The 24,252-nt window shown below is 53.6% G+C and overlaps 1 protein-coding gene across 4 annotated transcripts in view; it reads left to right on the top strand.

Annotated features, from left to right (window-relative positions):
• The window catches only part of LOC144943021 (retroviral integration site protein Fli-1 homolog), a 34,082-nt gene that overhangs the window by 5,020 nt on the left and 4,810 nt on the right, over positions 1 to 24,252 (top strand). For 3 of the 4 annotated variants that reach the window (XM_078870154.1, XM_078870155.1, XM_078870153.1), the window contains exons 2-5: positions 8,054 to 8,346; positions 20,346 to 20,506; positions 21,554 to 21,757; positions 23,778 to 23,849. In XM_078870154.1, coding sequence (XP_078726280.1) covers positions 8,054 to 8,346; positions 20,346 to 20,506; positions 21,554 to 21,757; positions 23,778 to 23,849 — 730 coding nt within the window. Of the gene's footprint in view, positions 1 to 8,053; positions 8,347 to 16,548; positions 17,089 to 20,345; positions 20,507 to 21,553; positions 21,758 to 23,777; positions 23,850 to 24,252 lie in introns of those variants that run through there. The other variant, XM_078870156.1, reaches the window with a different exon arrangement.

Genomic DNA, 24,252 nt, shown 5'->3' with positions numbered 1-24,252 from the left:
AAGTGACTTGTCAGCTCGTGTCTAATACACCTTCAACAGTGCTATTTTCCGCCGACCGCCTGGTGTCGTGTGCTGTGGAGCTCGTCCTCGGCACCTGGGGGGTGAATGCGCGAGCAATCCCCGTGGCGAGGGTGGCTGGAGGGAGGATTTAGGATAGGCGCGGAGTGCCTCTACGCGGGGAGCTCTGGTGCGCTGCGGACTTTCCCTGGGCGCGCTGGCCACTGGGTTGTGTGTTGTGTCTGTTGAACGTCTTTCGCACCGTACGTAGCCAACCGTGCTAATTGGAGGTGCTGGGGAAGGACAACAAACTAAACACAAAAAGTAATTCTAGAGAAATGAGTTTGTCAATCTTGATAATTTAAAAGTGCATCCGGTGGCTTCCGAATATCGAAAGAGCGCCTCTGAAAGCGCACGGTGTAGTGCCCGTCTTTGTTCGATGGCGAGTTGCTGCTGCTTATACTGTGGGAATGATCCGAGTTGGCGTGACGATGGTTGATGCTCCTTGACGAGAACGGAGAGGTAACACTGACATCAGCCGCGCGCCGTCCCCTATGAACGCCTCCGTGAATGTCGCTGCGCAAAGACTCGGAGCCAGACGACTCGGAGCCAGACGACTCGGAGCCAGACGACTCGGAGCCAGACGACTCGGAGCCAGACGACTCGGAGCCAGACGACTCGGAGCCAGACGACTCCCCCGCTCCGTGTGGGGGCGCAACGCGGATGCTACCGCCACCGCGCGCGACAGCGCAGTGCGAGAGACATTTCTCATGCGCGCTGTAACAGGAGAGAATGACCCCGCGACAGAATGGATGATACATGATGTTCATGCGCAGGGAAGCCAATCGGCGTCAATGGGCGGCATAGTATTGACTTCTCGATCCACAAATCATCATTTACCGTTCATTCTGTCGCGAGTTCACGACACCGTGGACCTGAAGCGCCACGTTTCGGCAACAAAACCACGCGGGCACAGATCTTGACACGAATGCTTTACTTGCACTGCGGTGACGGGAGGAGTGGACATGCGATCTTTCTTGTTGTGACCTTGGTAACTTCGTGGCCGGGGTGGAGGGGGGGGCGAGGAGGTTGGGGTGTGGAGGCGGGTTGGCCTAGGAGATGTTAACTACCTCGCCTGGTGTACAGGAGGTCGTGGGTTAGATCCCGACCCTGACACCTGTTGTATATTTGGAGTTTGCGGTGTCTTTTTCCCCGTGGCTGCGTCCTGCGGTTTTTCCCTCCACATTTGGAAACATGTGTTCAGAGTATTTGGCTGCTATAAATTTCCACGGGATAAGTCACTTTGTTGAGCTATCGTTTGTGGCCAGGTCGCTTCTGAAAGAGATCTATACAGATCAGTGAGCCTTAGCTGGTATCGGTGGTCTTCGTTGGTGGTGGAGGGGACTCACAGCCTCCAAAAAGTTGACAACCCCTGGATTAACTCGCCCGTGCTGTGTAATGGTCAGCGCCCTGGGCTTGCACACCAGGGGACGAGTGAATGCGCTCCACAGGCCGCGTGCGGTGGGGTAACGCGTGGGCACTTGAGTCTGGTGGCCAGCGTGCGGAGTGGATCAGCGCTGCCGCTCGACTCCGGGAATTTGGCCAAACTGAGGCAGCTTCCCCAGGAGGTGATGTCCTCTCTCGGCTCCAGCACGCCGAGGGTAGTGGGGGTGGCGGTTAGGAATGTCGTGTTCGGGCTATAATGATACCGACACTAAAACCTGCACCACCACCACCACCGCCACCACCACCACCACCGCCGCCGCCGCTAAACCCTCTCAAGTTCGGACACCACCAGGCAGCCTCTCTCTGATCTTCGGGGACTGCGAGCGGCGCTCAGTCCCACGCGGACCTGCGGCTCCGTGGCGGGGCACCTCGGGGCGCAGTGCGGCTTCGCCGCCCGCTGAGTGCAGCGCGGGGCTTACGGGCGGGCAGCCTCCTGGCTCGCTCGCCGGGAGCGCAGCGCGACTGGGCCCCGCGGTCTCTTCAGGGGCCTTGCAGAGAGAGAGGGAGTGCAGCGGAGAGGGGGGTGGGGGCATGGCTGCGGTTTGCTTGCAGTCGGACCCCAGGTGACAGGCGAGGAAAGGTCTTGAGGCTGCGCTTGAACAGTGGCAGGCAGGGAGTCGTCAGCACGGACGGCAGGGGGAAGGGGGTTTCGCATTGCGGTGCAGCAGAGGAGAGTGAGCGACCTCTCACTGGCCGAAGGTTAAGTCGGGGCTTCCATAGAGAGCCCTTGGTTACTGGAGCGGCGGAGAGTGCGTGTAGGGGATTAGAGCGAGATGAAATGGGAGAGGCAGGCAGGGGAGAGTCCGTGGCGGATATTAAAGAGGGTGAGTGCGATCTTGGCTTTGCTGGGAGTGGTGCCGGGTCGGGGCGACTCGATCTCAGCTGCGGTTGCGAGCGACCCCGAGTGAAGGCGACTTGGAGAAGAAGAAGGTGAAGGAGCGGGACGCGTCTCGCAGAGCGCCACGGGGCGAGGTCGAACATCGCGCAACGAACGGAGCATGGGTCGCGTTGTTTTGGTGGCAGTATCGGGGGTGGGTGGCGGGTGGGTGGCGGGTGAGGGGTAGCGAGGGGGGGGGTGCGATTGACGTTGCTTGGCCGCGACACCGCAGTCGCTATCGGGGCTCGCAGATTTCCGGCCGCGGTGCAAACTTCCCGTCTAGGGCGCACCCTGCCCCTCACCCTGCTCCCCCCCACGCTTCACCTCCCCATTCTCCACACAATATTAGGGGCCCCCAATCTGCACTACTCCGTGATTTGCTCTCTGCTCATTGTTTCGTGAAACTGCGTTTGGCAGTGACCAATAATAGGAGCTAGAGGCGCAGCCCTGCAATTGACGCCTCTGCTGGCGAAAGGTCATCCACGTTGCTGCACTTCCACGCCGATCCAGACGTCTCGGGACATCCCATCCGAGTACGGACACCGTCTAGGGCGCCGCGGTGGCGAGATGTTGACCACCTCGCCTGATATACAGGTCGTGGGTTCGATTACGACCCTGTTGTATGTTTAGAATTTGCGTGTCTCTCTCTCGGTTGCTTCGGTAAAGTCACGTAGAAGGGAAATAATAAAATAATTAAAATAAAAACATTCTCACGACGTTTCGGCCACAACGCAAGCAGCCGTCCTCAGGTGAAGAATATTAGGACGCGGTCTTTCCGACAGCCATGTTCTTCACCTGAGGACGGCTGCTTGCGTTGTGGCCGAAACGTCGTGAAATTTTTTATTATTATTTTATTATTTCCCTTCTACGTGACTTTACCGAAAGAACCAAGAATATGAATCCCTGCAGTCACGAAAGCTTTAAATTTAATTTCGTCTCTCTCTCTTCCCGTGGTGGCGTGGCTTTTTCTGCGGGTCCTCCGGGTTTTCCATACACATTTAGAATCAACATCACCACGCGTTTAAAGTATTTGGCTGCTGCTACAAATGTCCACGTGATAATCCACTTCGTGTAGCTATCGTTTGTGGTCAGGTCGCTTCTGAAAAAGAGCCATGTAGGTCAGTGCGCGTTACGGTGGCGAATTGTCTTGTAAAGTAAAGAAAGCTGATGAGACACTGCGTGTCGAGACCTGTGCACCGCGTCGCTTGCTATGAAACCAACGTTGCATGGGAGAGGAGGGAGTACACACGCTGGCCCCCATCACGTGTGAGCTTCCGGTCGCCAGTAGCCCAACATCATGGGTCCCGCTGCCCGTTGTTTATCATGTCACTTTGCCGGGCCGGAAGATCAAATTTAAGCTACCCTCTCTCGCTGCCTCTCTCTCTCGCTGCCCTCTCTGGGAACCTCTCTCTCGCTGCCCTCTCTCGCTGCCCGCCGGGGCGCCACCGCTGCGGTCTGGCCACGGTGTGCAGTCTAAACTATAAACTAGTTTTGGTATTTTACCCAGGTGAGGCCCACTGAGCTATGTAGCTCTTTTGCATAAGCGACCTGGCCATCACAAGCGAAGTGGCTCATCACGTGGAGATACATTGCAGCCCAATAGTGTAAACGCGTGATGTTGATTCTAAATGTGGAGGTGCCAGGCGAGGTAGTTCACATCTCGCCACCGTGGCACCCTGTCGACACAATCCATCCCGCACGATCGCAACCACCTCGGCAAACATCGCTCTCGACGTGAACTTGCTCCTCCTCCATCTCCCACGTAGCGCACAGAGGGACGCGGTGGTAGCCACTCGCGAAAAGAGGGGCAGCAGACGCCGACTCCTCAAGCCTACGAGTTCAACTGACCGACTCCAGGCCCTAGGGCAGGAGTCGGCAACCACAATAACGAGGAGAGGTTTTTTTTCGAATTCGTAAAAAAACCCTCATTATTTCAAGAGCCGCAATGCACTGTGGGTGAATACGAGACGGTGGGTCCTTAATAAATGACGTCACGAAGTAGTCCTGAAAGAGCCGCCGCATGCGGCTCCAGAGCCGCAGGTTGTCGACCCCTGGACTCGGGGTTCAACTGCAGCCTGCAGTGTTTAGTTTCACGAGGTGAGAGAGAGCTCAAGAGATGAGGATGAGTGTCACCTGCAAGCGTGACCTGGGTCTCCCAATATGACGATTGGCAATGATCGTGGGTATCCAGACACCCCCCCCCCCCCCCAATATGTGCGTTGCTTTTATCAAAAGCAGGAGATGAAATATTCTACAATTTCACATTCAGGTGGTCAAGCCAGCAGACAACCGCGCCAGGAACACGAGCGGAGTGGTGTAGCATCACCGCTGTGATGTCGCCGTCGTATTTGCGGATCAGACATTGCGTGGTTACACGTTGTACGGTCTGTTCTGGATGACCACAGTCGCACACTGGAGATTAAATGAAGCCAGGAGACACGTGCAGTAGCATCACCCCCAATGCACGCGCGACCTGGGTGACACATCGGGAGCTATTTAACAACGGCAACGTTTGTGGATGGGAATTACAGAGCGAGGCGAGTCGCCGGTCTCTCCCGTCACAGATGTGTCACCCCCCGCCCCGCCCCCGTAGTTGACACGCTCGGTTGTTACGATATTTGCCCAAGTCGGGTGGTGGAGGGTATTCATTACATGGCCTAACCCAAAATCAACGATGAATCAAGGAGCAATCCAACCGATGTGGGTGGAATTTGAGCATTACTCACGAGAGCGCCGTTGTTTTTATTTGGAAACTACTTTTCTGACTCATGCCGAATTACTCGGGACGGCAGACATCCAAACATTCCGGAGCAGGGCCCCGCTAAGACCATCCCAAGCCGCTCCGTTGCCACCGCGGGTTCATTGCACCGCAAGCCTCCTCGGGGTCCCTAACGCCACGTCCAGTGAAACCTCTCTCAGCGCTCGACCTCAGACAGAGCAGCCCAATCGGGAACGCTGCTCCGGCAATGGTCTCGGATTCTCGGCACACGCCACAGCCACCTCTTCGCCTGACCGTGTCCTCGCGACACCTCGCGGGGTAGTAGCCCACGTCGACTCCACGCACCCAGTGTTCCCAACGTTTGGTTTCGAGCAAACTCCTGTCCCTGCTGATGAGACACCGAACGTCAAAACCGGCCCAAGGTGTGCTCGCGTGTGAACCACTGCTGCTGGGATGATGCACTCAGCCCCACAAGGCCGTGCGGTTGATGGGATGCGTAAACATATTGTTTGATATTATGTGCAGGGACTGACTTTCAAGGAAGGCAAGGGTTGTGCGGAATGTTTGTAATTACGTGCGTAGCATCGTTATGGGCAGGCGTGCCGTGCACTAAAGTTGTAGTGCCTTACGCCGACAATCCCGACTCCAGGACAGCCTCTCAGCACTCCGGAAGATATGGAGTGAGAGATGAAGCCCCCCGGTCCCTCTTCACTTCTCAAGGGAAGCGCGCAGTCGAAACACCTCAACTACACGTGCCAACCGCCAATACGGACATGGGCATCACACATTCCTGTAACGTTATAGAGACCCACTGACTCACATAGAGACCCATAGACTCACACAAAGACCCATATACTCACACAGAGACCCACTGACTCACACAAAGACTCGCTGACTCACACAAAGACCCGTTGGCTCACAAAGAGAAATATAGACTCACATAAAAACCCATAGACTCACACAGAGATCCACAGGTGCATACATAAACGCATAGACTCACACAGGCACCCATACTCAGAGACCTGTAGACTTAGACAGAAACCCGTGCACTCATGGAGATCCACGGACTCACACAGAGTCGCCACGCCTGGTGGATCGCGAGCTGCTCGGAACTGGGTGGGGGGGGCGCAGGTGCTGACCACACCGCTGCTCAGTGCGATCGGGCGGGTGAGGAGGTGAGACTCTTCCCCACGTGCTAAGTGGAGAGGTGCAAGCACAGCAAAACCCCGGTTTACGTCAGGGATGCTCTCCTGAATGATGCGACGACGAATATCGAAACGACGTAATTCACAGCGATTCACAGCGGGGGGTGGAGTAGGTGGTGGTGGTGGCGGGAGGCTGAGAGGCGACGTAAACGTGGGTTGGTAAGATACACGAAGAATGTAGTTGTGTTTGTATATTTTAAGTGATTTGTTTACCTTTCCTATACTTTCCACTCCTGTCGTGTTTTGCGTTGTTTGTTGTTGTTTGTTGTTGTTTGTTGTTGTAAGCATCAGACCCGCCCCTACTGGATATCTGTGAAAAAGAGCTTCATCGCTCATCGGATTCCTCCAGTATATAAATACACATTCTGATTCGGAGATCAGCTCGTGGTATTAACCAAGGGACGAAGTATTTGCGAACGACGGTAAGGGTGGGAGACGTATAAATGGGGGTATTACTGTACTTGTATTGTTTTTATCATTGTCACCACATCGCAAGGCCGCGAGTGCGGCATCGTACGGCCACGCTGGGCGAGAGGAGGAGAGGTGGCGGGTCACGGGAAGCCGTTGCGGAGGCGGAAATTTCCGTCGTGACCGCCGCCGGAGTGAGCCGGGCACTGATGGTGCGGGATGCCGTGGCGGGGCCAGGGCCAGGGCCGTCTGTGGGCGGAGTTTTTGTGACCCCGGGATTACCACCCTCCAACCCGCTCCCCTTCTCCATGCCACAGGGTCAATGCCCAGCTGCTCAGAGGTCAACAGTGGTTGCCCTTATGGATAGCCTGCTCCCTGCCACAGAAATGTGAAATTTCCACCACTTTAATGTTATTAAAAAAATGTTGCTGATTCTGTCAGAATGTTGCCTTCAGACCACTGACTCACAATTGCCGTGCTGGTTTCGCGATGTTACAGATGTGGCTATTTCTGGAAGTATAACTCACCAACATCTGACGACTGCAGCAACTGTTTGAACTTCCCAACAGTTGACCCAAGTGTGCGTGAATTATGTGAAACTGTCATCAATAGTTCTACAAATCAGGATGCCATGAACATGTTCGCTCTTGTTATACTCCTTCCCTTCACTCTTCTTTATTCCAACTCCGAGAGTGCTGTTTGCTGCTGACCGCTCAACGTTGTGTGCCTTTGGGCTAAAGTTATTATTTATTTTTAAAACCAGAGCCCACATTCGGTGCCCGTATAACTGTCGCAACGCCCTCAATGGTTCGGCTGACGACGAACACGCACTCAATACACACACAGGGTGCTTGCCAGTAATGAGTCACACTACCTCGGTGATTTCGTCAAGGAGCATAAACCATCGACACGGGTCATCTTCGCAGTTAATCATCGAACAAAACCGGTCACCGAATCGCGCGTTTTCGGATGCGCTTCTGCGGCCGTCTGGAACGCTCCTCCTTCCGATATTAGGAAGCCACCGCAGCTCTGCACTTTGAAATCACCTAGATTGAAAACTAATTTATTTAGAACTGATTTTTGTGTTTAGTTTGTTGTCCTTCCCCCGCACCTCGGATTCGCACGGTTGGCTACGTACGGTGCGAAAGAAATTCTACATACATACCTGAGCTACATCACTGGCTCTGGGCACCGCTCCCACAGTGGCGGGGGTCGGTGGGGGGCGCCCCCCCCCCATCCCTGCCCCCCTGCCCCTTCACCCCTAACCGTGCGCACAATCACAACCTCGAGCATCACAGCCGGGGCCACCATTGTCCTCGCCCTTTCCTGTTGTTTCCACAGGAAGCGTTATCTGCCGTCAGCGACGAGAGCCCATTGTTCGACCCTTCCTTTGGGAGCGCGCGTGCACAAACGCCAGAAATGACCGCGTCCTCCTCCTCCTCCGGGGCCGACTACGACCCGGCCGCCAAAACAACCCATCAGCAGCACCACCAGCACCAGCAACCCCATCACCAGCACCAGCAGCAGCTCCAGCCCCAGCAGCAGCAGCTCCAGCAGCACGAATGGCTGCTCGCCCAGGCGGGCCGCGTCACGGTCAAGCGCGAGTACGAGCACGCGAACGGCGTCGAGTCCAGGTAACGGGCGGCCTGCCGCATCGCGAGATGCGGCAACAAAAATACGAGCCCACCGGCGAGCGCGCGCACGTCCCTTCCTCCTTCACCCTTCCGCTCCTTCCTCCTCCTTTCTCCGCCTCTCGGGTGTGCGCAGGGCCCCACAGTGCAGGCCCCCTGCCTGCGAAAGGCCCCGCAGTGCATGGCCCCACAGTGCAGGCCCCCTGGCTGCCAAGGGCCCCGCAGTGCAGGCCCCCTGGCTGCCAAGGGCTCGCACGGAGGCCCGAGCGAGTGCTTGGGCCCAGCTGCACGTGGCCGTGGCGGGTTTTTAAATCCCCGCGAGTGACGAGCAATTTGCACGGCGGCTGTGTGGAATGATGGCATTGATTGACTCGTTGCAAGTCGATGATTTGAGTGACACGCGACGCAATCATTGAGCCTACTTGCGGATAATGTAAATTACGTTCGTGAGGTATCATACAAAAGATATAATAGGTTTTACCCTTTCTGGAAATAAAACAGGTGTTAAGATGTTCAGACCCCAAATAGACACCGATTGCAAGGCATCAAGTCTGCATGAACCACACATACGTGTGGCAGAACATGCAAACAAACATGAAACGAATTGGCCTACACCAGAGACAGCCTTTATTATGGCCTTGTCTCACCAGTGTCAGACCAGAGAACGTCAAAAGGCGATGCACGTGTACTGACATTGAATGAGTCACTGTAGTGCGTGCCGCGGGGAGATTGGTAGACAATGGGATTAGGGGTAGCAGCCCGTTCTACCAGTTGGATCTGTGGGCAAGGCACGGAGCCTTCTGGGGGATCCAGAGTGGTGTGGGGCCGAGGGTGGAGCCTGGCCACGCTGGGGAGGATAAAAGTCGAGCTCCGACTCACAGTCGGGGCTGCTGCGATCTGGAATGGAACTCGTCGTGCCGTCGTCGTCGTGATCTTCGCCCTCTTAAAGCTGTGGGTCTGGCAGCATGTTGGCTGTCCCGACCCGGTATAAAAGAGAGAGTACCTCTTACTAGTGTCTGTGAATTAGTACACGACACACGTGTCAGAGTATTAATACCTCGGGTTGAGCAGTTATATCTATGGGACCATTGTTGATACTGGCTAAAAAGTCCCCATAGAGATAACGTTCATAGGCAGACGTTCCACATCTCTTCCCACATTTGTCTCCCTGCAAAAAGGTGGACACTTCATCACACGCACACACATCATCATTATCAGCCCCACAGTCAGCTGGGAGCACGTCCCTTTTATCAGCGGTGGTTTCATGCACTGAATTCAGTGGCATTGTGTAACTTAATTATACCAATGATTATGATAATTATGATGATAATAATTAACATGTTTATCCAGGGGAGACGCGCTGAGTCGTGAGACTCTTTCTCTGGAGGGTCCTGCATTGGGTATTTATTTTAAGGCATTTTCAACCAACCAATGACGGGTTGTATACACGTGGGGATGACACCAGAGCAGCCGCAGAAACCCAACGCCTTGCATGAGGGGGCAACACTATATCCTCGCGCAGATGCAAACAAATAGTCCACTTTCTGGACTGTCGGCTTCTGGCATGCCATGGCATGACACCTTCTCGACGTCCACGGGGAAGGGAGTTTCACAACGTCTGTGTGTGCGGTGATCCACCAACCCTCGCTGGATGCCTCCACACACCGCTGGGTCATAGCTGCCACGTGGGATAATGTGGTGCAACCACGCGTGTTCTATTCATGAACGTAAGCCCCTTTGAGCCATTCGTGGTGCTACATTCGTTGTTTGGTGTTTTTTTGATGCCTGGTGTGACAATCCCATAGGGCTGTATACTGACATGGCCGTACGAGCTAACCCCCACCTCCCCACACCCCGCCAATCATGGTCACGATTCGCTGTCTGCCTCATTGCGAGACATTGTTCTCAGTCTGCCTCGTTGCTATTGTTTCCTGAGTTGACTCCATTGCTTATATTATCTGTCTCGCTAGTACTGTCTGTCTCACTCCATCTCGTTGTACTGTCTGTCTTGCTCCATCGTGTTTGCACTGCTTTTCTCACCCTGTCTCGATTGTGTAGTGCAGTAGAACCACGTGTATACGAGGAATTCTATAAGGGCTGTTGCCGTTTAATAAAATACTGTCACACTCAACATCCTACGTTCACACCAGTGTAGGTGCACTCTATCTCGGTCCTTTACCCCGGAAACAGAATACTATTTGGGTCCTACCCTCGGCTACCCTTTGGGTTCTCTCACTTGTCTGCCCGGAGCGGGGGTTCAGCCAACACCGCTCCGCGACAAGGAGGGAGAGACCCTCTGCAGCCGATCCTTATCCTGGCTCCTTACGACGACCACGCCCCCGTCACGGGGCCCCCCTTAAGAACCCTTTGGGAGGCTCCTCCCCCCCAGCTCAGTTCCACCCATGTTCCCAAAGGTGCTCTCCAAAGCCCATTCCGTATCCCGTGATGTTACGTGATTCTTGATTGACAACCCGCTCGCACCTCCCTCTGATCGCCCCTTCATTGGTTAGATCAGCCGTCCTGGCTGCTAACATCAGTTAAAAATTGCGGTGGGGGGGGTGATAGCAATCAGCAGAGGAATAATAACACAATTATAACAGTAACAACAATAACAACAGCGCCGGAAGTGAGGAGGCAAGGCCGTCTGCGGGAGAATAACAAGGGTATTAAGGCAGAACGGCAAGTGCGAAGGAAGGCCTTCATCCCTCAGTCTGTGGTGCCGACCATCATCGGCGACGACGGATGTCTGTTGATAACGGGCCCAGAAGGCTGTGCTAAGCTGAACAGAGTGCCTCTGAACCATGTACGTGACGCTGGACCGCTCTCGCGAGCAGCATTCTGCCTGTGCGAGGGCGGTGCGTCCTCGGATGTCAGCTTTTCTCCTGACGACAGTGCAGGCAACTCATCGGGGGCGATTCAGAGGAGTCCTGTGGACGGAGAGACAGAAAGCTTTTGCTGCACCGCTTCCTGGTGGCTCGGCTCGTCGGACACATCATTCACTGGCCGCTCCGGAACTGGGGATAATTTGTCGGAACAGGGCAAAACATATATTTTTTACCTGGACGGGTGAACAATCCAGCAACGCCGACCGAACCGGATGCGAACACACTGTGGGTGGCGGACCTCAATGACCTCAACGGGACCTTGCCACAGGCGATGTCACTTGGGGGATGTCCCTAGGGGTACCTGGGGGCAATGCAACCCCGCTTTCTCCCCCTTCCTTCATGGAAGCCCGGATCCCCGATGTTCCTCTAACTGCTCGTTAGCCGCTTGTCGGTTGGCCAAATTACTTGTGGCGACCTCGCGTGCTTCCCGCAACCTATTCAACGTGACCTTCATTGAGGTGGGCACGGTGGATCCCTTTTTAGATGGGCCCATGCCCAATTGTATGTGCATCGGGGGTTCGGGCTCCCTCCCATACATTAAATAGAAAGGGGAAAATCCTGTTGAGGCGTGAGGGGCCAATCTGTATGCGGCAAGGATGCCCGGAATATAAGAGTCCCAATCCGACTGGGTCGCGTTGTCTTGGTGGCGCAATATGGACGTGAGGGTGCAATGTAAGCGCTCAACCATACCATCGGTTTGAGGGTGGTAGGGTGAAGTTCTAACTGTCTTTGTGCCCATGAGTTCACACACTTCTTTCAACAATTCCAATGATACATTTTTACCCTAGTCCATCAGGAGTTGCTCAGGGGCCCCCTTGTCCAACACATAACTGTGTAAGAAGGCATTGGCTATGGATGCAGCCGACTGATCAGGCAGGGGCCATGCCATGGGCCAGTGGGTGAGGTATTCTACCCCGACCAAGAGATACTTGTAGTCCCTTTGAGAAGTAGGGAATGGGCCTAGAATGTCGAGGGCCACAAGCTCGTTAACGCGCGACACCTTGATCGATCGTAGCGGGGGCCGATCGTGCAACCTTGGAGGTTTCCCGGCCAATAATAGTCCTGCTTGATTGTTAACAGGGTTTTCCGGACATCCAAGTTCATCAATTTCTCGTGCATTACGTGAGTCAATTTCCCTAGGAGGACTGTGGGCACCACAACACAGTACTTCAAAAACTCAGTGTCCCAATGCATGAGGAGGCCGTCATGAAGGACAACAACAGGGGACCCCGCCGGAGAGGCGTTAGGGTTGAACACCTTAATACGGCGTCTTAGTTTCAACAGAGAGGTATCATTCATCTGTAGGCAGGACCACTCACTGTGCGTGAGGCCCAGTCCGCAATCTGTGGCTATTGGCACTTCCTGAGGAGGAGCTGCGCCGGCAGTCGATAGCAACTGTGGCGCACTCCCCACTGCAGGCCTACAGCGACTGGTGCCCGTGGTACATTGACAAACCCCATCCAGTGCCAACTGAGACAAAGCTGACTGAAAGGTTGATCTATGCACAGGGAATATTGTAAGGTGGCATGATCCGTACGGACAATAAACCACCTACCATAAAAGTAGGGCCTGTACAACTGTACGAAGTACACAATGGCTAGCAGCTCTCTACGCATTACACAATACCGCTGCTCCACGGAGGACAACACGCGGCTGCTGGAGCCCATGACCCATTCGGCGCCGTCGACCACCCTGGAAAGTACGGCACCTATGCCCGTGTCGCTGGCATCGGTATCCAGGACAAAGGGCAGCGAGAAGTCGGGGTTACCCAGGGGAGGCGTGTCAGCGAGGGAATTTCTAAGCGCGACAAACGCTGCCTCCTCTGCCTTGCCCCAATGAAATTTCTAGCCCTTAGCACACAGCGTGTGGAGTGGCTTGGCAATAGTCGCGAAATCCCGGACAAAACGGCGGAAGTACGAGGCAAACCCCACGAAAGGGGGGGGGGGGGGGGGTTGGGTAAGCACGAACACATGCAGTTTTGTCAGGGTCGGTGGCAACCCCCGATGCGCTCACCACATGACCAAAATACCTCATAGACAACTGCAACAAGTGGCACTTTTTGGGTTAAAATTTGAGGTTGGCAGCGCGTTCCTTGATGAAAACCGACTCCAGATGCTGCAAATGTTCATCAAATGTGCGGCTGAAAACGATAATGTCGTCCAAATATATGACACGAGTCCCACTGTAGGCCCACTAAGACTAACTCCATGAGGCACTGGAAAGTGGCCGGGGCCGAGTAGAAGCCCATCGGGAGCTAATTAAAATAAAACAAACCCTGGGGTGTGCGGAACGCGGTTTACGGCTTCGATTCATTGTCCAACGGTAACTGCCAAAATCCCGATAACAAATCCAGGGTCGAAAAGTACCGCGCACCCATGCGGGGAAGCGGGTAGGCATCTGCCACAGAAAATGTATTAAGTTTGTGAAAGTAAAAGCAAAACCGGAGACCCCCATCCTGCTTTTTAACCAAAACAATGGGGGCCCCCCACGGGCTATTAGAGGGAGAGATGATGTCCGCCGCCAACATCTCATCAACAGCCACATGGACATGATCTTTCTCTCCAGGACTTAGCCGGTGAGAGTTTAACCAAATGGGGGGCGAATTTCCCATGTCGATGTGATGAGATAAGAGGGAAGTGCGGCCTATATCAAATTTTCCCTGACTAAAAACGCCGCCGTATTTATTCAAAAGCACCCGAAGGCGATCGCACTCTTCAAGTGATAGGTGCGGATTCTCCGAGCAAAGCCTATCGATCCACTCCCTGTCCGAATCGTTAGCTCCAACCACACTGCCAACAAGACCATCAATGGGCGTGGTGTCTTCCGCTGACTGGGCCGGGGTCGCATGCACTAGGACGGTGCCCGCCTGGATGACCACCTGCGACGGACCCGCGTTAACAACTTGCACAAAGGGTTCCTGGTTTAATGCCATGACCGTCAGGGCCCCCACTAGGGAAGAACTTCGCGATAAAAAATTTGAGGGAGTTATAAGTGTCTCGGCCTCGCTGTGTGCTGCGTTGCACCGCTAGCTGAATAGTTAACTTCGCGTTCAATAAACCCTCAGAGCCAGGATGAACGTCCGACTCCAAACGTCATTTATTGAGTTTAACGAGGTAAAACTGGTGAGAAAACACAGATACAGCATCTGTTATAACCCGGAAACACCAACACAATGAACACCACAGCACCAGAACATTGTCCCAGATAACATGTTTCCCAGCAATAGACCCTGGATGGACCAGGCCCCCACACTACCACTGAACAACTACACAATAGCACAAGCCGCTGCGTTGCATAAAGGCACATCATGTATTCATCACACTCCACCTAAATGTACCGCATTACACGTAACACTAAACTGTGGATGAGATACTTCGTCATCTTCGCTCTCAGGATCGCAACATAGCCACCTGGACACAAGTCTGACTCGACCTACGAAATTACAAGTAACATCCACAATAAGGAAAGTTGCAGGCTTCGTTGCTAACTAGGCCTCGTATTTACCACAACAACTTAACAGCACCATAAGGCATTTACATCACTATAACGGTCATTCCAACATTACAACAGCATTGCCAATATTATAAGAACATAAACAAACTTACAGACAATGTTTCTCAAAGTCCCACGATGGACAACTGCGGCTGGCTTCACTGGGACGTGATGTGTGCCGCCATCTTGAATTATGTGCGTAATGGCCGACGCCCGCGTGGTTAAGCGGGAATCTTAATTCGCAACTTCCTGGTCACGTGACCAAAACCAGCATCAAAAACAGGAAATCCCTGTGTACATACGCCCCCCCCCCCCCCCATCTGCCGTGAGGCAAAACTCCTGCCGTGAGGCAGAACAATAAGGATTCCTGTGTCAGTGACTGGCGATTGTAGGTGTTTCCGCAACCTCAAGGGCACAAGCATTTGAGTACCTGGCGGAATCCTCACTGATTCCATAGCCAGGGCCTGGACACTGGCGGCAACTGAAGTCAAGCGAGTGGGGGAGTGTAAAAATCTCAATCGGCGGCCTGATTACATCTCCATACATCCCTGATCGATTAAGATCTTGAGGGGCATTTTGGCCTGAAAGTCTGTACCCAAAACACATGGCATCGCCAATGTCTTGGAAACCAACATGGGACCCACCAATTCGATATCCCCGATTCGTATGGAGGCGGTAATCTGTCCCAAAATACCCCAAACTCCCCCCGTTTGCGGCTACACAAGCTCTGGCGACCAGGTTCAACCATCCAACGTCATGCGACAAAATACTGAAAATTGTGTCTGATATAATGGTGGCAGACGCACCTGTATCCACTAAAATGCGTACCTCCACCCCTTGAATATGACCCATAACTGCGGAGGAACTTGACGCTGCTGCCACCACCCGATGTGCGAGCGCGTCCTATTGCCACACGCCCTTTGGCCACTCGGCGAGCGACTGTGAACTCTATTCACGAGATTCAACCACGTTTGGTGTGACACAGCAATCTGATACCCGACCCCCGCTAGATGAATGAGGTGTGGGGAGCGGCCAAGTGAATAATGTGTCCCGACTTGCCTTTGGCCTAGAGGAAGAGGCTAGAGAAGGCTCCGAAGTCGTTTCGGCAACCCTTGGTGATGTGGCCCGACTGGCCACACTAGAAGCAAGTGGTGGGCCGAGGCCCTCAGCGAGGGAGGAGCCCTCGCCCGCCATTGCCCTCCCGGTCGACGTCCAATGGCACCCCTCCCGCGCTGGTCGCGTGCAATGAAGGCGCACGCCTGCTCATCCTCCTGTGGTGTGACAACTTCCAGTGGCTTAACATCCCCTGCACACGCTGCCACCCCTGGCCACTGGCGCAGGCCGATGTGGGCCTGAATGCCCTGGGCCACTTCAAGAGAGGATACGTCGGCCTCCTTCGCGACAGACAAAACGATGCCCAGCTCCCGTGCCAGCAAAAGCAGATGTTCTAGCGTCAGGGAGTCGAACGCCGCCGAGTCGATCTTAGGGTAAGCCGCTTGCCCGAGCGCCAGCATCGCGCTGCGAAAAGCGGGAGGCGTATCGGCTTCCCCCTGCCTCCGCAGAAAAAACCTTCGGTGCGCGTTCGATGGCGAGTCGAAGATGACGGCCATCTGCGCGCACACTTGCAGGAGTGTCACTCGATCTATGGCCGGGATGGAATTAAACGCGGCCAAGGAGTCATTGTCCAAGGCCGTTGGCAGCGAATGCAGAGCCTCTTCACTCGACCACGCGACAGAGACATACGCCGCTTCAAAATGACACTGAAAAGCTTTCCAATCACCTCCCGACACGACGAATGTGCGAACCGGAGGCAGGCGGCAATGTTTAACCCCCATAGCGGGGCGGAATCCGGCGCGAGTGCACCAAGTTGGGTGATCGGCGGTGTGTGTGCGGCCGGAACAATGGCGCCCGATACTTGCATCGCAGGTGAAAACAAAATGGTGCCCGGTTGCTGTGTCGCAGGTGAAGACAAAATGGCGTCCGGTTGCTGCGTTGCAGGTGAAGACAAAATGGCGCCCGGTTGCTGCGTACACAGGTAAAGACAAAATGGCGCCCGGTTGCTGTGTCGCAGGTGAAGACAAAATGGCACAAAACACCTGCGTGGCGCTCAAAAAAATGGCGGGAAATTGCAGTTCCGACTCGCCAATGGCCACGTGCGGCTGAACTACCGCCGTGGACATCTGCGGGACCAGGCGCGCGGCGGTCTCCAACAGCTGACCGAGATGGCTTGCGGCGATCCACCAGTTCTCCGACGTTGGTGGCCGGGCGGGATCAGTATCCTCCTCCTGCACCGGCTGCATGAGACGCATCTCCGGGGGCATCGTAGGGACCACATCCAGGCCGTCCTCGTCATCCGACTGCACAACGGGTGGGTTCTTTCGCTTAGTGGCTAACTTGGCTACTGCTGGCACGAAATGTAGTGGAGTAGAACCACGCGTAGATGAGGAAGGGCTGTTGCCATTTAATAAAACACTGTTACACTCAACATCCTATGCTCACACCAGTGTAGGTGCACTCTATATCAGTCCTTTACCCCGGAAACAGAATACTATTTGGGTCCTACCCTCGGCTACCCTTTGGGCTCTCTCCCTCGTCTGCCTGGAGCAGGGGTTCAGCCAACACCGCTCCGCGACGAGGAGGGAGAGACCCTCTGCAGCCGATCCTTACCCTGGCTCCCTACGACGACCACGCCTCCGTCAAGGGGCCCCCCTTAAGAACCCTTTAGGCGGCTCCTCCCCCCCAGCTCGACTCCACCCATGTTCCCGAGGGTGCTCTCCAAAGCCCGTTTCATAACCCGTGACGTTACGTCATTCTTGATTGGCAACCCGCTCACACCTCCCTCTGCTCGCCCCTTCATTGGTTACTCACAATACTCCTCTACAATTGTACTGCTTGTGTTGCTCCATCTCGTTTGTACTGCCTGCCTTGCTCTATCTCGTTTGTACTTTCTGTCTCGCTCTGTCTCGTTTGTACTGTTGTACCCGTGCCATTTGTCCAAAAGTCGCATTTGTATTCACATGCACACTCGACATAATGAGTGATGACTCTTTCGGTAAAGTCACGTATAAAGATAAAATAATAAATTAAATAATAGTATACTACGACGTTTCGATTGCAACACAAGCAATCATCATCAGGTATAAAAGAAATAGCAACAAAAATCTAACCAGAAAACTATAGACAGACATATAAGCAGACAGATATCACAAAGATACACAGAGAGAGAACACGTATCGGCACAAAGAGAGAGACGTCTCTGTGACGAGGCCTTAAATAGAGAGAGGGTGGGCGGGGGCGGAGAGAGGGAGGGGGCAAAGAAAAAAGTAGCATGTCAATGAGTACGACGACGTGTGGTACGGTACGCAAGCTTGAAAATTAGGAAGACGACGCGTGGTACGGTACGCAAGCTTGAAAATTAGGTGAACGGGAGAGAGACACACTAAAATTAAATAACCTAGAAAATTATCGAAATGTAATGTAATGCAACACAGAGAGTCGGTCAACACACAATTAACGCATAGCCTGGTTGATTACGTATTTCAAAGATTGCTAAGTTAGAATTTAAGTGTGAAAATTCCAAAGAGAGGACACAGGCAGAGAGAGAAAACAAAAAACCCAGAGAGAGAGAGAAGATAAGCTTAAAACTTCCCCGTAGAAGTGGTTCAATCTTAATTTGGAGCTTTCGTGACTGCAGGGATTACTCTTTGGTTCTTTCGGTGAAGTCACGTATGAAGATAAAATAATAAATTAAATAATAGTATACTACGACGTTTCGATTGCAACACAAGCAATCATCATCAGGTATAAAAGACTCTCTGTGTTGCATTACATTACATTTCGATAATTTTCTAGGTTATTTAATTTTAGTGTGTCTCTCTCCCGTTCACCTAATTTTCAAGCTTGCGTACTGTACCACACGTCGTCGTACTCATTGACATGCTCATTTTTTCTTTGCCCCCTCCCTCTCTCCGCCCCCGCCCACCCTCTCTCTATTTAAGGCCTCGTCACAGAGACGATCTCTCTCTTTGTGCCGATACGTGTTCTCTCTCTGTGTATCTTTGTGATATCTGTCTGCTTATATGTCTGTCTATAGTTTTCTGGTTAGATTTTTGTTGCTATTTCTTTTATACCTGATGATGATTGCTTGTGTTGCAATCGAAACGTCGTAGTATACTATTATTTAATTTATTATTTTATCTTTATGCGTGACTTTACCGAAAGAACCAAAGAGTAATCCCTGCAGTCACGAAAGCTCCAAATTAAGATATAATGAGTCATGCTGTGCTCACTCAGATGGCATGCTTTGTGTTGCTATATTTAACTCTTTAGACAATACAGCATATGTTGTATTTGTGCTAACACTTAATTAGTATGTCCTCATTATATTATCGAATCACGCACCGCGGATCTCCCGGGAAAATAGCCGGGCAACTGGCTCAACAGTATCATCCGTCATGTAAACATCAATTAAACTCAAACTCATGAAAAGTGTTTCATGAGTTTGAGTTTAGGAGGTGTTGGAAAGCTTAAATTTAGCATAAAATCCACTTTAAAATATTAAAAGTCTAACTAAAACAGCAGATGTTCAGAATATTATATTGAAATTATCTTATAATTATAAAATATTAAAAGTAATTATAACTACAAACAAAAATACTTGAAACTTTGTAGTAAAACTAAAAAAATGGAGAGTACAATTACAACAATCATATATGCATTCCACAGAATGAAAATCCCTGGTAGAATCATTAGAATCAAAATGTTTAATAACAATCATAATTTTTTTTTAATGTATGCTTCTCCATTCTCCCATGGAGAAGCAAATGCTCCTTCATGGAGCAAATAAAAGGTGACCTTAGTAAATTTAAATAATCAAATAGTTAATCATGAAAATTAAACAAAATTAGTATTGTTATAACAATTCTACATTTATTTCAAGTTGCGCATTTTGATGTGACGTCACATTTCTCAAACCCCCCCTCCTCGTCACACATCGTCACAAATGTCTGACCCCTCCCCCCCCAGGTGTGTGACGTCATTTATGGACGGCCCCTTATAATCATGTGGACAATTATAGCAGCCATATACTCTAAACACGTGACGTTGATTATAAATCTGGAGGGGGAAACCGGAGGACCCGGAGGAAAAATCCACGCGACCACGGGGAGAGAGAGACACGCAACTCCAAATATACAGCAGCAGGCGTCAGAGTCGGGATCTAATTCACAGCCTCCTGTATACCAGGCGAGGGAGTTAACATCTCGCCACCACGGGGCTCAGGTGTCAACGTTGTCGATGTTCCGCTGCTCATGGCCGTTGAGTCGACACTCCGTGACACGTGCTCCCGTGTGGCGGGCACAGGCCACGTGCAGCGAAATATCGGCGCGCGCGCGCTCTTCCCGGCTTCTGATTGGTTCGTTATCCCGTGTTCGACTTTCGCCAATGTATCTCATGCACGTATTCAATATTATTTCTACAATCATCCTTTATCATGTTAAAAAGACGTTACTTCAAACGTTGCCGATCATTTAGGATATCGGACGATGAAAATAAAATGTGTTTTAATCTGTATGTAGTTAAAACGCGGGCGAATCGCTGATCTCAGCGCCGGTTTGTCTCGCACAGAGAGGCGCCGGTGGACTGCAGCAGCGTGACGAAGAGGGCCAAGACGGCAGCGAGCGGCGGTGTGGACGCGTCGCAGCAGCTGGGCTACGGCTACGTGGAGAAGGGCTCCCCGCCTCCTCCCAACATGACCACCAACGAGAAGCGCGTCATCGTGCCCGCGGGTACAAACCGCGCGCTCGCACGCGCCGTATTAATCAGTGTAACCAGTGATGGCATCACACTACACAACAACACTCATTCCAACTATACACTCACACCCACTCATCGGCCCTGGGGAGACAAAGACGGCCGGGCATGGTCTCCGTGACATCACATCACATTTGCCCCAGCGCGCTGCGTGTGCGCTAGGTGGTGGTGGTGGGGGAGCGGTGGTGTAGTGGTTAGCGCTGCGTGTGCGCTAGGTGGTGGTGGGAGGAGCGGTGGTGTAGTGGTTAGCGCTGCGTGTGCGCTGGGTGGTGGTGGTGGGGGAGCGGTGGTGTAGTGGTTAGCGCTGCGTGTGCGCTAGGTGGTGGTGGTGGGGGAGCGGTGGTGTAGTGGTTAGCGCTGCGTGTGCGCTAGGTGGTGGTGGGAGGAGCGGTGGTGTAGTGGTTAGCGCTGCGTGTGCGCTGGGTGGTGGTGGTGGGAGGAGCGGTGGTGTAGTGGTTAGCGCTGCGTGTGCACTGGGTGGTGGTGGTGAGAGGAGCGGTGGTGTAGTGGTTAGCGCTGCGCTGCGAACCTGGCGACCGGAGTTCAAATCCCACTCGCGGCCAACAACAGTGACGAATATGTGAACCGATGCTGGGCCTCCCGTAGGTCCACCCAGCCTCAAATGAGTACCTGGTGCTTTGTGTACAAATATTGTCACTGCGGCGGCCGGACGTGGTGCTGGCCACCCACCCCCTCGTGTGCCATAGTACCGGCCTTCACAGGTGCTGCTACTCGCTTACAGCACTTGCCCCAACAGTCTGTTAAGGCTACACGGGGGATCTTTGGTGATGTGTGCGGAGGTGTGAGGAGGTGTGAGTGGTGGTGTGGGTGGTGGTGTGAGTGGTGGTGTGGGTGGTGGTGTGTGTGGTTGTGGCCGAGGCTGTGGTTGCGGCCGTGGTTATGTGGCTGGCCTTTGAAGATGCCGCTACTCGCTAACATCACTTGCCCCAACAGTCTGCTAAGGCTACACGGGGGATCTTTGTCTTTGGTGGCGTGGTGTTGATGTCCGTCTGCGCGTGCAGACCCCATGCTGTGGAGCGCGGCGCACGTGCGCCAGTGGCTGGACTGGGCGGTGAAGGAGTACGCGCTCGTGAGCGTGGAGGCGCCGCTCTTCCACGCGCTGGACGGCCAGGATCTGTGCAAGATGAGCAAGGAGGACATGGCGCAGCTCACCTCGGCCTACAACGCCGACATGCTGCTCTCCCACCTCAACTACCTCCGCGAGAGTGAGCCACCTCGCGCTGCGCGTCTCCCAGCTTGAGACGGGCTCGCTCTCGCCGAGTCACAGACATCTCCTTCAGGAGCCTCCTGCCAAGTGTTCGCAGCCGGGGAGGGAGGGGGTGATGCTGCTGCTGCTCCTGCTGCTGCTCCTGCTGCTGCTCCTGCTGCTGCTCCTGCTGCTGCTCCTGCTGCTGCTCCTGCTGCTCCTGCTGCTGCTGCTCCTGCTGCTCCTGCTGCTGCTCCTGCTGCTCCTGCTGCTCCTGCTCCTGCTGCTGCTCCTGCTGCTGCTCCTGCTGCTCCTGCTGCTCCTGCTGCTGCTCCTGCTGCTGCTCCTGCTGCTCCTGCTGCTGCTGCTCCTGCTGCTCCTGCTCCTGCTGCTCCTGCTCCTGCTGCTCCTGCTGCTGCTCCTGCTGCTCCTGCTGCTCCTGCTCCTGCTGCTGCTCCTGCTGCTGCTCCTGCTGCTGCTGTTGCTCCTGCTGCTGCTGCTACTGCTGCTCCTGCTGCTGCTGCTCCTGCTGCTGCTGTTGCTCCTGCTGCTGCTGCTCCTGCTGCTGCTCCTGCTGCTGCTGCTCCTGCTGCTGCTGCTGCTCCTGCTGCTGCTCCTGCTGCTCCTGCTGCTCCTGCTGCTGCTGCTCCTGCTGCTGCTCCTGCTCCTGCTGCTCCTGCTGCTGCTGTTGCTCCTGCTGCTGCTGCTCCTGCTGCTGCTCCTGCTGCTGCTCCTGCTGCTGCTACTGCTCCTGCTGCTGCTACTGCTGTGTGATCGTAATTAAGTAGCTGGCAGGTGATCTTTCAGTCCTGGGATGACCAATTTCAGTTACATTGTGCCTATGTGGGAGGAACCCCTTACCTGTGGTTTAGCCATGGGAGGAAGCCCAAACCTGTGGATTCAGCTATAGGAGGAAGCCCAAACCTGTGGGTTCAGCATTGGGAGGAAGACCATACCTGTGGGTTCAGCTATAGGAGGAAGAACATACCTGTGGTTTTATCTGTGGGAGGAAGCCCATGCGGAAAAGGGAGATAACATAGCAACTCAAATCAGAAAAGCCCCGAGTCGGGAATCGAACACAAGCGCTTGTTGCTAGGAGGCAGGCACGAGTTTCACCACTGCGTCACCACGGACTGAGTTGTGATCAAACTGGGCTCTCAAGTGCAGCGAGTTGGTCACCAATGACTGCACACAAAACAAATCCACCATCACATTAGATTTGGTTCTACACTTAATTTGGCTCCATCTCTGAGAATTAGACATCAGCTTTACTGTCGCGCAACAAACCTCACTCTCATGCAAAGTGGGTGGGAAAGTGCTGCCGCCCCTCCCCACAACTGTGTGTGGGACCAAAGGGATCTTAGAGGGAGCTCTGTGATGTCCGCTTCTGCGGGCCGTTCTCCAGCTCGTAGCGCCGCGCTACCCTGCTCGAGATCCGCTTGGATTCTTTGTCTTGTGACGACGATCGCGCGATCGAGGTCGCACTGGGAAATTGTTTTCACTAAAATCGAAGTGTTTTTTTGCACATTCCATCAGCCACGCGGCCTTCTGGGAGTGCATCTTATCAGCAGTATTGGTTCAACACAAAAAAGACTCTGGACCGGTTTCAACATTCAGACATGCATGGTCTCATCAGCAGAGCCAGGTGTTCTGAACTATTAACTAATTGTCATGTATTTACGTGACAAACCTTGCTAATTAGCTATGTCGGGTGGTAGTGGGTTTAACGACACATCCATATTTACACAATCTAACCCAAAACGTGTTAAACAGAGCCAGGCCTTGTTGACCCAACCGCTGGTGAACTGCCTGATGCGTGCAGACAGCACCCTGGCTACTGCTGATTATGCTGCTGCTGATGATGCTGCTGATGAGAGTGAGTGGCATCTCTTCCTGCGTGCGAACTCCTCTCTCACGACCCTGGTTGCCCCCCCCCCCCCGTGTTTAATGCAGTAACTGGGGGTGCATCGTCTTATGATTCGCGTCGACTCCGCTGGTAACGACGATGGTGATCGTGTTGCCTGTTTTTCCTGTTCCAGGCAGCTCATCCCTGACGTACCCCAGCGTACCGCCATACCCAGAGCAGGCAGCACAACCCCCGCCTAAAGCCGGTACAATCACACAATCACACAGCTACAACCACACAGCTACAACCACACAGCCACAACCACACGGCCACACAACCACACAGCTACAACCACACAACCACAGCTACAATCACACAGCTACAACCACACGGCCACACACCTGCAGCCACACAGCTACAACCACACACTTCCAGCCATACGGCCACACAGCTACAGCCACACAGCTACACGGCTACAGCCACACGGCCACACAGCTGCACAACCACACGACTACGACCACAGAGGCACACAGCCACGACCTAAGGGAAGCCCAAGACGGGTTAAGATAATCGTCGCTGGTGTTGGCCACTAGCGGGAATCGAACTCGGGTTTGCCAGAGCGATGCCACTTGTGGTGGGAAGGAGGAGTGGCGTCTTGACCGTGGCAT

The sequence above is a fragment of the Lampetra fluviatilis genome, chromosome 29 (genome assembly GCF_964198595.1).
Source record: "Lampetra fluviatilis chromosome 29, kcLamFluv1.1, whole genome shotgun sequence".
NCBI lineage: Eukaryota > Metazoa > Chordata > Hyperoartia > Petromyzontiformes > Petromyzontidae > Lampetra > Lampetra fluviatilis.
This window is presented reverse-complemented; position numbering and strand designations above follow the sequence as displayed.